Below are 13,681 nucleotides of genomic sequence, written 5' to 3' on the forward strand. Positions count from 1 at the left end.
TTCAACATCTGCATTAGGATAACACGCATCATGTCCCAGGACTGGGACATTTCTCTCCACTACATCAGTGTTGAGTGATCAGCTCAGATATGGACATCAAATGTACTCAGGTGAGTATCACTCTTCCATTCACACTCAGCAGCATTTTTACTGTGGGTAAACTCCAACGTAAGTCTCTCTGCTGAACAGATTGCTTTCCTTTATTAATCCGCTTCTTCACCTTCTGTGATTTTTGTACAAGTGAACAGCGTAGTATAATCAAACGTATATGGACTCTGAAGATGTTTCAAGTTCTTATTAAAAATGGAATTAGGGTATCAGCCTCACAAAGTACAATAATGAGAGCAAAGAGGCAACTGTTGCTCAAGCATAAACCTGCTTTTTCTGCCTACAGTTTCATTAATAAAATAGAAAAAAAATTACATTGCAGTGATCGAAGACAACCATGCACCGTGGCTCCTTGCTGATGGAAGATAAGGAAGAATCCACCTCAGGTGCAACACTAACTGGCTCCAGCTGATCCCAGAACGTGTATTTGCAGAACACAAAGTTGGAGAGGTGCTGTGGCAAACCTGTAGCCTGAAGTATTTTAATCTAGAAAAAGACATAAGAAACAAAGAAAAAGCACTTATTCATTAGGCATAGAGTTAAAAATATGTTCTGTTAGAACAATGTTATTCTGTTCCACCGCAAAGGATAACAAAAAAAAGAAAGGAGCAAAACAAAAAAACTTTACAAAATATGAATTTCTGCACTGATATACATTGGAGCCAATATTTTGAGTGCATCACCTGAACATCGCCACTAGATGTCACCAGGCACGTATTTCTTGGGAGTGAAAGCTGTATGAATTTTACAAACACACCAAAACATTTTAGTATTTTTTAATGGTGAGATGCACCAAAAACTTTATAACTGAAGAGAAATACAATAAAAATTTCATACTTATACAAAAACTGGCTCCTTTATTCTGCAAAATCCTTGTCTGAAGATACTACTTGTCCTTATTCTTTGATGCTAAGAAACAATACAAAAACAACCCCAACAATACAAAAATAGCCTGTCCCCTCTTTTTCAAAATCAAGGCCAAATAGAAACAAAATGTTTCGAATACACGTTTTGATCTAAACAAAGCCATCATATTAACCATATTATTTAATAAACTTCTATTGGCCATTTGTCAAATTAAGTTCTGACGAGTTAGACTCCTATGGTAAAGCACCACTCAGGATCCTCAGAACAACATGTTTCCTGCAACAATGCCCCATACTGCTTGCAAGCACACGGAGCTCTATGGGACAGGATAAAAAGTGAAAGAGAGTACAGTTGCCCCCAAATTGTTCATGTCCAGAAGCCAGCAAAACTGGGGTTCCACTCCCTCTAGTGCTTTTTGACTCCCTCTTTTCTTACCTGCAGCTTGGCCTATCTTGCATTTTACTACAACACAGAACTGCTAGTAAATCCTTCCTGCTAACTTCCTTTTTATTATTAACAATAATAAACACAACTGCATATATTTCACAAAATATTGAATATTTAGAGAGAAATATTGAGAGAGAATGATTCACAGAACAACGGGAGTATATCAGATTCTATGACTCCTTTTGAATTAGATATTGTAGCTCCAATCCTAGTGCACACATCTTCCATGTCTTCCAAGACTGCAATAAACTGTCTGGGGTAAGATTGTATGCATATACATGTAAATATAGTTTTAATGAATACCTTGCAGACTTAAAAAAAAAAATCATGGAGATTGAAAGGACAAAACCCATCTAGTTCTCTTGTATTATTTCAGCCACTCAAGAAACAAAATACTGTGAGAAAAGACCACACAGCAGCACTTCAAGACAAACCCTGGGCACCAGGACTTTACACAAGGCCATGAAAACAAATACAGCAAAAGTATTAAACTCTGTACACACAACTGAATGATTAGGTACAGGTAAATTATTTGCCTTTTTTTTTAAATCCTGAAACATCAACACAGTTTCATATAGTCAGTCAATGAGTTTAAGACAGGACTCTGCCTGTGTAGCTGAATACTGGAAGCGAACATGGCGCACAAGGTTACAAAGAGACATCTAACATCCAGAAGCCAATGCACCAGAGACTTCTTTATTTTAAGACTTGGGATGGAAAGAGAGAAGGTTGCTCAGAGGGTGGGATGTATCTGGAACTCACCCGGCAGACAAGTTTTCTCTCCTGAGTGTCATTTTCATTTGAACAGTCTGGACTATCCTCGCCTCCAACTAACCTGTCATCTATCTCTCCACTCACTCGAACAACTTCAACATGGAGACGACCTGATACCTGATAAGAAAGGATTAAGAATTACTTGTGTACCAGAAAACAGTGACAGGTTCATCCCTTTTCAGGTAACTACAAGTCCTGCTGTTTCCAGTCTGTAAGCAGACAACATTTTATTCCTTTTTATTGTTTTGCACTGTGCACTTGTTGCACCAGATGAAGAAATCTTTGGAGCAAGAATCAGAGCCTTTGTTGTAAAAACATAAAGAAATCAGCCACTAGAGTGACTTTGGGAACAGCATACTGCAATCTCACTCACCTTCACGCCAGTCTCTAGATAGAGTCTGCAAAGCGCACATGTGATGCAGAGCACAGAGAATGTTGCCTGGTATGCTCTAGCTGCCTGTGAAGTTGTTCTTACAGTATATATTTAAGAGCCTATTCTTGATGGTAGTCGGTGAAAGCCAGTGGAGCTACAGCTCATATGCGTTCTACTAAGTATTTATTTTGGGCTGCTTCACTCAGAAAGGTGCTCACAAAGCTTTCTCCTTTCACAATCACTATGCTGGGAGATAAAGAGCTGTCTAAACAACTCTAGTAAGGTATTATGGGATTTGCATAATTCCAAACTGTTAGCAAAGAGCTTGTGCACACGAAACTGGAAAATATCTACTGTATACAGGCAATAAGATCCAAGGCTGTAATTAAACAATTGAGTACGGATAGATTATAGAAGAATGACAAACCTCTCCCTTCTGATTGATGATTGGAACAGCATATTGTAGCTTCACATCATAGAACAGGCACTCAAGAAAAACATTGGCTACTCCGATAAGGCTGTGGTTTTCCTGCTCATCGTAGAATGGATCAGCTCGCCTGAAGTAAGCTCTCATCACCTTCAATCAAATTCAGAATTATGTAAGAAAAACAAACTCTTCACGAAACAGTTTTCAAAGTGTTGCACAACCAGCCTAATGAACGAAAAATGGACTCAAACAGGAGGCTAGATTAGATCACAAGAAGAATGTAAGCTTGAATTTTACTTTGGACCGAGCATAAGGCCTGTCCTCAGCAAGTTCTCTTTAATGCTGTCAGATTCAGAGAAGTCAGCCCAAACATCAACTCCTGTTGTGTTTACTTACTGCTTCTTATTGTATGCTCGGTTTGGTCACCAAACCATGCATGCAAACAAGGACCAAAGTGACAAGATAAGGGTCAAGGAAATGCTGAAGTACTAGGAAAAGCAAAGGCTCAGGAAAACTTATCTCTTTGCATATCCCCCCGCCCCGAACATCTACTTAAACAACAAAATTTAACAGGGATGTAATTCTATCAGCACAATACTGGAGTAATTCTTACTTACTGGGTTGTCTTCCTCACAGTCTTTCCACTCCTGGTAAAGATCCCTCATATCTACCAGTCGATTCTCCAGCTTTTCCAGTGACCAAATCTGTTTGCCTTTCCCTTTCCTTCTCACCTGAATAGCAGGCTCACTGAGAATTGCGCCTCTCTGCAAAAAAATTAAAGAGATATCAATAAGGAATTTGTGTCACAACAATGAAAAAAATAGTTTAAAAGCAATAAAAAAACCTGAGAACATCTTTTGGAAAAGTTTGGATTTTGTTCTTTTTTTATTCTAGCTTGAGCAACCAAATTCAAGCGTGACAGACTCTTAGTTCGGCTGTCACAGTACATTCATGTTCCGTTTAACTGCGAAGTCTAATCACAGCTACGGGCACTAGTTTCCGTGGATTTTCACCTTACGTAAGCGTTACAAATAGGAACATTTAAGCATTTCACAAATATCCTCAAGTTACAGCAGAGGCCTGGAGTTCCAGCTAAGGTTACTACTGTCTGCAACTTTCAGCTAGTGCAGACACTTAATCCTCTTTACCGTCCCGTTTCTAGATGTGCCAGAAGACTACAAGAAAAACAAGCAACTGACAGAAACTTCTAAAGCAATTGATAAAAATTCTAATCCTGGAATAAAATACATCTACCGTACTAATGACAGCCTATCACCAAAATTATGAGCTGACTTCAAGAACAGAAATAATAAGCCAGCTTAGGTAGCCAGCCTGAGACATGGAAGTCTGGGTTCAATTCCCTCCTTCCAAAATTTCTAAGATGCCTGGAACAAATCATCCAAATCCTCTCTGCTCCAGTTCCTCCCTGTACAATGGGATTGACAGCATTTTCTCAACTCACTAGGATGATGTAAAGCCAAATGTCCACAAGGTGATGGTAAATACTTGAAATAGTGGTTACCTAACCTGCACAGATCTTACCACTCTGCAACAGAAGCAAGCGTGAACTTCAACACCAGTGGAAGGGTCTTGCACCATAACGTTGATCAGTAAGCTAGCACACTGTTTCATGGTAACAAAGTAAGATAAGGATGCAGCATGCACTAACAGAACCATGTTTAATGCACACGAATAGACTGGCAAACTATCTAGACCATTAAAGTCAGAATACAACAAATAGGAACGCTAAGGGGCAAACTTACTGAACAATGATTTAGTTCCTTTTAGGGCTACCTTACCTTACTGTTCGCATTAAGGCTTGAAGCTGGGATCTGGAGGGTAACTTTATACTCCGTCCTCTTGTCCAATTCCTCTCCGATAAAATTGGCTTCTCTCACATACAAATTCGCTTTAACAATCTGCTCTCGCAGCTTTCTCAGGCTGTGGGTCAACATTTCTTCTCTAAAAGAACAGGATTTGGAGGGGGAGACAGGAAAAATCATGGCATTCAAGTATTGAAACTGAGTGCAAAACAAATGATCACTTGACAGGAAGGAGTCTTAACATTCAGCTTTTTAAAACAAAAATCGGGTGAATTAAATTGCACGTTTTCTGGGGCAAAAATTTAAAAAATTATTATCTGTATTAATTTAGCAGTATAAACATTAGCATAGTGCTGGCTTTGGAGACTTCTCCATGCATCTGCCAAACAGCTCTTGTGTGGCTTATTCCAGAGTTTCCCCACCACAGATGTGGATGTTCCATCTTACACAGAAAGATTTATTCAGACACCATGACCCACTTGCTCACTAGCCTTCCTGGCAAGTGTGAGAGCGCGCCAGCTGTGCAGCACAGGAATCTGGCACCACAAAATATTCCAGACACGCAGCTAACACCTTGTTAGATTGTCTCAAATATTTTCTATTTCAAAAGTTGCTTCTCTAGCCATATAAATTAGATTTGTATTTTCTCGTTACAATGTCTTGACCATACTAACTGTTTTAGGGTTCGTTTCATCTTCCTCCTGCAGCTGCTCTTTTTGACAGTAATACTGGAAATGATTGTTTAGAGGCTGAAGTAAATAACCGCAGTGCAATTGCCTAAGAGGAGGCCCCTCTGTGGTTACTAAACAGTTTTTGCAATGCTCTGGATCAAAATTCTTTGTATCATCCTCTTACTCCCTTTTCTTTCTGCACTCTTCTGGTTGCCCAGGTCAGACAGATGGATGTGAATCAAGAGGAAAAACAACCTTCCAGCAGCCAAGTCATGATCCACAGAAGAACAAACTCCTATAGGAGTCCCAAAATTTCTTCCAATCACCTCATCTTTAGTCAAATTTGTTGCCGATCAGGATAGAGTTTCTCCTTAACAACAAAGCAGACACTCATTCTTTCTCACCTTTTCTAGCATTATAGGTCTGATTGTTCTTAGACTAATATTTTCACTCTGTCCTCCCCAGTTCCCTGCAGGAGTCCTCTCAGAAATTTGGCAGAGGCGGGTAATGCAGTTAAAAAGCTTGCAAAATTCACTAGCACTGAAGAACTTTAAATGAATGCTCCTGATGGTCAGATCTGATTACCCACCTCTCCTCCGCCCACTGCCGTAACCGCTGCTGAGCGCTGGGAGAATGAAAGGAGAACCTGTCCATGCTGCGGAAATGCTGCTTCTCTGGCGACAATCGCCTTCGCAGTTGCTCCAGTTCATGTTCATACATCAGCCTCTGTCGTTCAAGCGCAGACCTCTTCTCCTCTTCGTGTTGCTGCTCCAGGCTTTGCAAGATTGACTGCATTGGATCTAAGCAGATGTTGAAAACAAAGAAGCTAGTACTTCTGGGGGTCAAATACCTGGTAACCATAAAATTAAATGGAAACAATCACGTAATGAACATGGGGCAGAAACAGCGGACTCGGAAATACGAGATCTTTCCCACGTTCTGCTACAGATATGCTGTATGACCTTGGGCAAGGCACGATTACTATGATTCGGTACTTCCCTTCCCCATTCTATATCTGCAGTTATCCGCGTTAGGGACTGCAGTAGCCACTGAAATCCATCGTGAAGAACGTCCTAGCGAGTATACATAGTTAGCACGTAAAAGGAGGAAGAGATTATATTTTTGCTGTAATGCATATTAAAAAAATGCTGCTGAACTGTGGCGTAAAATAAACATCTACAGAACAGATTGAATGGAAGATTTAAGAGAATTGAGAAAAGGGAAAGACCCAGCTGAAAAAAAAAACCCTTCCTCCTGTTTCCCAAAATAACGCCATTCTGGGACAGCTACGTAAGACCACAAAGACTAAGGAACATGGTTTCAGAGATAGAAATCACTACAATTAATGCCCAAGTGAGACGTAACACAAGAAAAATAAACAACAAAGTGAAAACACTTTGATTTGAGGCTGCAGTTCCACCAATATTCCATTTTTGGCTTTCTCCTCAACAAGAACTGCCGAGCAAAACATTCTGTGGTGGGTTCCCCCCCCCCCCCCCCCAAGTGCTAAAATGGCTATGATGAGTCATTTACAAGAAGAATTCTCCAGTAGGAAGTTGTAAGGGAAAAAGTCTGTGGTTAAGAGTCCCTGAAGATGTAACCTCATATTCTGTACCTATTTCCAATAATTTCTGTTGCTTCTTACCATTACTACCAAGTGCCTTCATAGTGACTTCCATCTGGGCATATTCATAGCTGAAGTTAATCTCACTAGACACTTCACTGGAATTGTCTCCATCTGTGTCCAGCTGCTCAACACTATTACTGCACTTCATAGAGTTGTCTCGCTCTTCATCTTCATGATCTGCCTTCTTTTTCTTCTTTGGCAAATTCAGCCTTTATGTAAGAGGAAAATATTTAAAGAACTATTAATTGCTCAGCTTTGAAACAAAGGGTTGCTTTCAAAGATTATTAAAATTAAGTAATTATCCAAATCAGTAGATTTTTCCCTTTCAAAATTTGCTGATCTCCTGTGAGTGTCGTTTTCCTCAGGGTAAACAGAGGAGTTCAAGGCAAACTAACTGATCCATTCTACACTCTAACAATAGAGTACCTGGTATTACTAATCATACAGTTTAGATAACCATGAATTTTTTCAGTCGTCCCATATCCAAATAATTTAGAGGCAATAATGAAATTATATCCCACTTTTTATGTGGATTCTTTTTTCAAGCATAAAAGAAAACAATTAAGTTTTAGATTATCATTTAAATCCACTGATCTTTAAGGTATTTCAGACCAGACACAGAGGGTTTCAAGAATACAGTCTTTCACAGAAAACTTCTGCCAGTGATCCTGTCTGATACAGGAAGGTCTCAGGTATGGCTGGAGCTGGAATTCCAGGGAACAGAGAACACAGTGCCCTTGTAAGACCCAGATCACTGTATAACATTGGTCAAAAATCTAACACCTTGGCTGCAAAATCCAAAAGGCAACCTATCCAAGTCAGAGCGTGGGTGTAATATTTTCACTGTGGAAGAGCGGAACTTAATATTAATGTGGTACCGAACCACATTAAAGTTATTGCCCCCAAAATTAAATCTCTTCAGTGAGGTAATAGTACTGATAACTACAGCAAGGTCCTCATCAGCAAGGTTACAGTCCCTTGACAATACAAGAAGTGAAGTCAACCTGTTGCCCTGAAACTAAAATCATGCACGGTTGCTATGACATCTAGCATTCAAGAACAGCCAAACATCAGCATTGCCTTTATAATCCCAGTGAAAAAGAAATCACCTCCTCCTGCAGCCTGAATGCTCCACTGTCATCTTTCCTTATACCTTAAGATAAAACAAAGTTGGCGCAAACTTACAATTTCTTTAATATCTTTTGTACCTGAAGAAGTGGTTGTTTCCCCACAGTATTCTGTCTCCATGATGTAGCTGGATAGGATACATGACAGCAGAACCATTTACGAATGTCCTGTGAAAAGGCAAAAATCAAAAGCAAATGCATCTATATAAGGCTTGGCTTTTTTTCCAGTACTACTTTCTTTATTGTAACTAGTTAAGGTAGGAGAACAGGTTTATGGATTGCAAACAGGCAAAATATCCCCAGAAACTTCATTCACCTACCCTGTGCTGTTTTATAAACTCCTCAAACTCAGCTTCTTTTGATTTCTTAAGCTTATCGAGTTCATTACTTTTGGATAGATATTATGACAGCTATGTCTGGGGAGTATAATTAGAGCTTAAAAATGAGGGGCCTGAAAAAAGATGATGTCACTGGAAATAAACACTTTTCACACTGCTTTGAAATACAGACACAAAATAGAAACATTTTAATAACACAGAGAACTTTGCTATAGAAATAGCTTAAAGACAATAAACCAATTAGAATAATCAGAAACTACTTTTATTTCAGAGTCAGATTATGTCTGAAAATAACTGAAATTCGAAGGGAATTCACCTAGTCCAAGCTCCTGCTCAACGCAGGATCAGCTACGAATCAGGGTAAAAGTGAAATTCTTGAATTTTGTGTATCTAACAATAAATTATTGGAGATGCTGACGATGCATGTCATTTTGTGATCAATTTAAATATACCATCTGCTTTTCAAGTACTGCTACTTAATCAAATAAAGCAACAAATGCTTCAGCAGCTCTTTGCATATCAACAGATTTCCTAGAAAATTAATTCAAATTTTGATAGAGTTACATCTACACAGCTGCAAATCAGCGAGTATCTACTTGCTGAAAGCATATGCGATTTACTTATCCTCTCTTTGAAAACTTAGACTACAAACACCATCACTGAGAGAAATCTCTTTAGAACCAAAGACATGAGTTGACAGAGGGGTTGATGACAATTAAAACGAAATGTAAAAGCAGGATACAAGCAGTAGAATTTTCTTACTTCAGACTACATGGAAAAGTTCATTTTTTAATTATCTTTTTGCACCACTAATCATAATATACTAGCTAAAACTACAATTATCATACAACTGGAGCTGTATTTTATTGCTTTACCTAGTATTTTTTTGAGGTGTTAACATAACCTGTCCTTCTGGGGTGATGTCTATAATGCAGTGTTCAGGAAGAATTCCCATTCCACACAGCTGGATATCTTGAGAGTTGTCTGAGCCTATCAACGTGTGCTCCTGGGAAAAATTAAGATGTTAGCAATGGATTGCAGAAGTTCACTAGTTCTAACTCATCCACTCTCCTCTTGGATATATCTTGTCATCTAGTCCCAAAATTCGAAAGCTGTTCAATACTTCCCTTAGAGGGAAAAGGAGAATGAAACATTGCAAGCAAATCCTCGCTTTGTCTTACAGTAACACATAGGGAGCACTCAGGAAAATTTACAGGCAACAGTTAAATCCGAAGATGAAGAGGTTTCTATAACTTAATTGTGGAATTCAGTGCCTCGGGATGTTGTAAATGCCAAAAGTATAAAGGAGTTTGAAGAGAATTAAGACAGGTTCACAGCGGTTAGACCCATGGCTATTACACAGGTTTCATCTAGATCATCCAACGGCTTAGGAAATTCCTGAAGCACTCAAGGCATGAGTGATTTGGCAGAGGAAGGATCACTCCACACACGCCCCAGTTCATCCATTTCTTTTTTAGGCATATCCGAGCAATTTTTGAGGAACAGCTACAACAGCTTAGATAAGTCAGATCAAGTTGTTCTTTGGTGCTTATAAGAACTAGTACATATGCAGGTCAGCACTGAAGAGAATGTGCACAAGATATTTACTCCGAGAAGCAAGTATTTTATCAGAATTTTAGGCAAAACAGGTGGAAGGCATTTTATCGAAAGAATTTCAATTTCAAAGCACAGGGATTTCTGCACCAAAATTCTCAACCAACAAAACAAATTTACATTATTAAAAAATAAGAGATAAAGGCTAACTGAAACACACAAAACCTACCCCATGCAAAAGGGTTTTCTCTAGAAAAGGAAAGTAGCACAGTACCACCTGAGACTTTTCTGCTGGTACTGATGGGCCAAAGCCTGTTTTCTGAGCAGGCTTTGTCTTCAGTGTACTCTTGTCATGTGTTCACAATGAACACCACAGAAGTCGGCTCTGCTTCAATAGCTGTCAGTGTCGAGGCTCATTTAGCTGCTTGAGTCACACTCCGGACACCTACGTGCAAGGCGCCTGGAAAGGATTCAATCCCTCTCCCAAAACCTCAGCTCAGCTCTTTTGTCCTTTTCCATGTTTTTTAGCAGATACAACATTGAGAAAGTTCTTTCCCTTGGTTTCATGGAGATATCACACAGCAACTATGACTGATATCAAAGAGGATCATGTATTTCCTAAGACCGACTAAACCAAAACCATCTTTCAGCCCAGTTGCTAATTCTGTGGCTGTTTTGAGAGTTACTATAGACCACTTCAAAGAGAAGAGAATGATTTAATGTGAAGCTCAAACTGCCAACGTTCTTACACTGCTAGATTTTTAGAACTTGTATTCTAAAATGAGACTTAAAAATGGTTGTATGTCATTTCTCCTCCTGAGTCCAGATCACGCCTGCAGTTTCTTAAACTAAACTGCTCAAATGTTTCAGTGCAGAGTCAAACATTAAACACGTAACGTGACTGTTGAACATCAGTAACGGGGACTGCACATCAGCAGAAGTGCTAAGGCAGAACAGAACTTGATTTTCACTCCTGGCAAGTTGCAGAAAGAGGAATAAAAACGCATCTTATAAACTGAAGCCAGTACTACACATGTAGAAGCAAGCTGATTACTGATATGCCCAGATAAAAGACTTTTCTGGGTAAAACCTTGTGAAAGCTGGCACAAAAAAACCAGAAGACAGTTTATAAAAAGAGAGCATCTCTAAATTTTTTTAAAAACCAAAGCAAAAACATAAAAACCCCAAACCTTCCTCTGATACAAAGAATTAAATTTGAAATAAAAAGGTTGTACTCATTATTTTTAATGAAGCAGTGAGTATCAGAGAATGCTTTAGATATGCAGTTTTTATAACATTCTCTAAGCCCACCTCTGCCAATGACATTAGAAGCCCACTTCTATTAAAAAATTAATATATATTTTTATGTATCTCTCTCAATATTTATTTTTACCTTTAAATAGTATACCAGAAGTTCATTGAGAGCTGGATCTGCATTCAAATTAACCAGGAAGCACTTATTATCCCCAACTTTTATTCCAGAAGACTGAAGAGAGATGCCAAGACTTTCCAACTGTTTCTGACGCTCCTGCAAGAGAGTAGCCATCAAAAAATTAAGCTGATTCTTGTACAGCCCTTCAGAAACGCATTCCTATCTGCCAACGCCACAAGACAAAATGATGGGCAGCTACTTCTGAAAAAGGTAACTCTCTCTTCTGCAACAGATTAGACACAAAAGCCTTAGTTATATCAAGCTCTGATCGGGGTATCTGTAATTTCTCTCGTCCTTCCAACCTCTGGTCTCAGAGGGCTACGTGCTATGGTCTCAGAGAGTTGCATCTTCCTAGTGAAAAATGAAAACAGCTGAGAGCAGCACACTGCAGTACTGTAGAAGCTTCTCCATGACCTCACTGGAACAGCAAAACGCCACCACAAAGACGTCTCTAGAGCCCTTTATTTTCTCTTTTGAGCTAAAAAGCAACAAGTTAAGTTAAATCCCTGCCAAGTCAAGCTCCATGTCTATCTTTTATTCCAGAGCAATCAAAATGACAAAAAACTGGCAACCTGCTATTTAAGTAATGCAAATAACACTTCCTGCTGAACAAGAATAGTAGCATTTTGGATGGTGTTTTGTTCTTGTCAATAGACTTCATAGAATTCAACAACAAAGCATTACTGTGCAAAAATGTACATCTTTCAAAGGGAAGTGTTTGGGTGAAGACTACAGCAGTGAAAGAGGAACATTAAACATTTCTGACTTCAGAACAGAAAGAGATTCTTCTACAAAAAAAAAATTGAGATAGAAATGTTGAGAATTGTTCCCAGGATCATACAGAAACTGAAATGAGACTCACTATCCACAACAGCAAACAAAATTTAAAAAATAAACATGTGAGGCCTCTCACAGAATTACTAGGGGGAAGCAGAAACAGGGGAGGGTAAAACAAGTAAGTAAAAAAATACAAGAGACCTGCAGGGCCTTCCCTGTGCTGCTGAGACCAAAAAAAAAAAATATTTAGCAGACATTATATAGGAATAATGCCGGAACATTTATTAAGGTTCTGACCTTTACCTACCACTCTGCTTTGTATTTAAAAACTTAGTATATCATACTATTCAGTATAATTCTGTGTTCAGCATTGGAGTTGCACCAGGTCTAATCAAGATCATTGATTAGATTATTGCAAAGAATAGCAAGCACAACTCCCTCTTGATTTTCTCTACCTTGTGTCCCCACACACTTACAAAACCAACATAACGTCCTTGTAAGGAAAAGTCATGTGCGTGAGAGAGAGAGAGAGAGAGAGAGAGAACAAAACAAAGAACAGAGGAAAAAATGCAGTGTGATGTCAAAGATCTCTCTTCCGATCCTCAGTGCCAGGCTCTGAAGTTCACATAATTCCTCATTATCTACAGAGATAAAAAACGTGTTGCCCAAAGGAGGACTTGGCCCGCAGTCTAAATCTCATAGGTTTAAGTTAAAGAAAATGAGCCAGTTTCTGTTAACTTTTGCTCAAGACCTAATGTTAATTAACTTAAACATTCAAAATACATTAAAAGTATGTCAAATACTCACTGAAAATGTGAAAAATTGCCTACTCGCATAGTCTTTAAGGCTTTGAACCCTTACTGCCATTCCATCTCTACAAACTGCCTCTTCGATGGCCCTCCTTCTTTATGAGGAATCATCCTTTCCTCAAAGATTTACAATTATGTCTCCATCCTACTCGCCTACCCTGCTGCAATTTGACTGACAGATGTTGGTGGATGCTGGCCAAAAATAAAATCACTTGACAAGCCATGATATAAATGCCTTTCACCTTGGGCCTCCGTAAGCCTACTGAAGATGGCAGAAGGCTCTTTCCACTGACTTCTAAGCGGTCCTGAAACAGCCTCATACTGCACAAACACTAGTCCTTATCCCTCCTCTGAAGAAAAAAAAAATCACTTTTTCTGCAGCTGCAAGGCTCATGAAACTCCCAGCTCCGGAGCGTCATAACACGCTGAGAGTTTAGAGACTAAGAGGAAGAGAGTTAAGGCAAGCAGCTATATGCAAACGTCAAGGCAGATTTAGTCTGTAGCATTGAGCCCATTACTCCAGTTTT

At 39.1% G+C, this 13,681-nt stretch overlaps 1 protein-coding gene across 3 annotated transcripts in view; it reads right to left on the bottom strand.

The window, feature by feature from the left end:
- Positions 1-13,681, bottom strand: part of KIF13B (kinesin family member 13B) — a 133,992-nt gene that overhangs the window by 48,673 nt on the left and 71,638 nt on the right. For 2 of the 3 annotated variants that reach the window (XM_076332573.1, XM_076332572.1), the window contains exons 13-22: positions 11,530-11,664; positions 9,458-9,588; positions 8,326-8,412; positions 7,136-7,326; positions 6,080-6,290; positions 4,796-4,958; positions 3,614-3,760; positions 2,997-3,146; positions 2,185-2,313; positions 424-594 (exon numbers count right to left, since the gene is read on the bottom strand). In XM_076332573.1, the coding sequence (XP_076188688.1) occupies positions 424-594; positions 2,185-2,313; positions 2,997-3,146; positions 3,614-3,760; positions 4,796-4,958; positions 6,080-6,290; positions 7,136-7,326; positions 8,326-8,412; positions 9,458-9,588; positions 11,530-11,664 (1,515 nt within the window). The remainder of the gene's footprint in view (positions 1-423; positions 595-2,184; positions 2,314-2,996; positions 3,147-3,613; positions 3,761-4,795; positions 4,959-6,079; positions 6,291-7,135; positions 7,327-8,325; positions 8,413-9,457; positions 9,589-11,529; positions 11,665-13,681) is intronic. The other variant, XM_076332574.1, reaches the window with a different exon arrangement.

This window comes from Aptenodytes patagonicus, chromosome 3 (genome assembly GCF_965638725.1).
Source record: "Aptenodytes patagonicus chromosome 3, bAptPat1.pri.cur, whole genome shotgun sequence".
Lineage (NCBI taxonomy): Eukaryota > Metazoa > Chordata > Aves > Sphenisciformes > Spheniscidae > Aptenodytes > Aptenodytes patagonicus.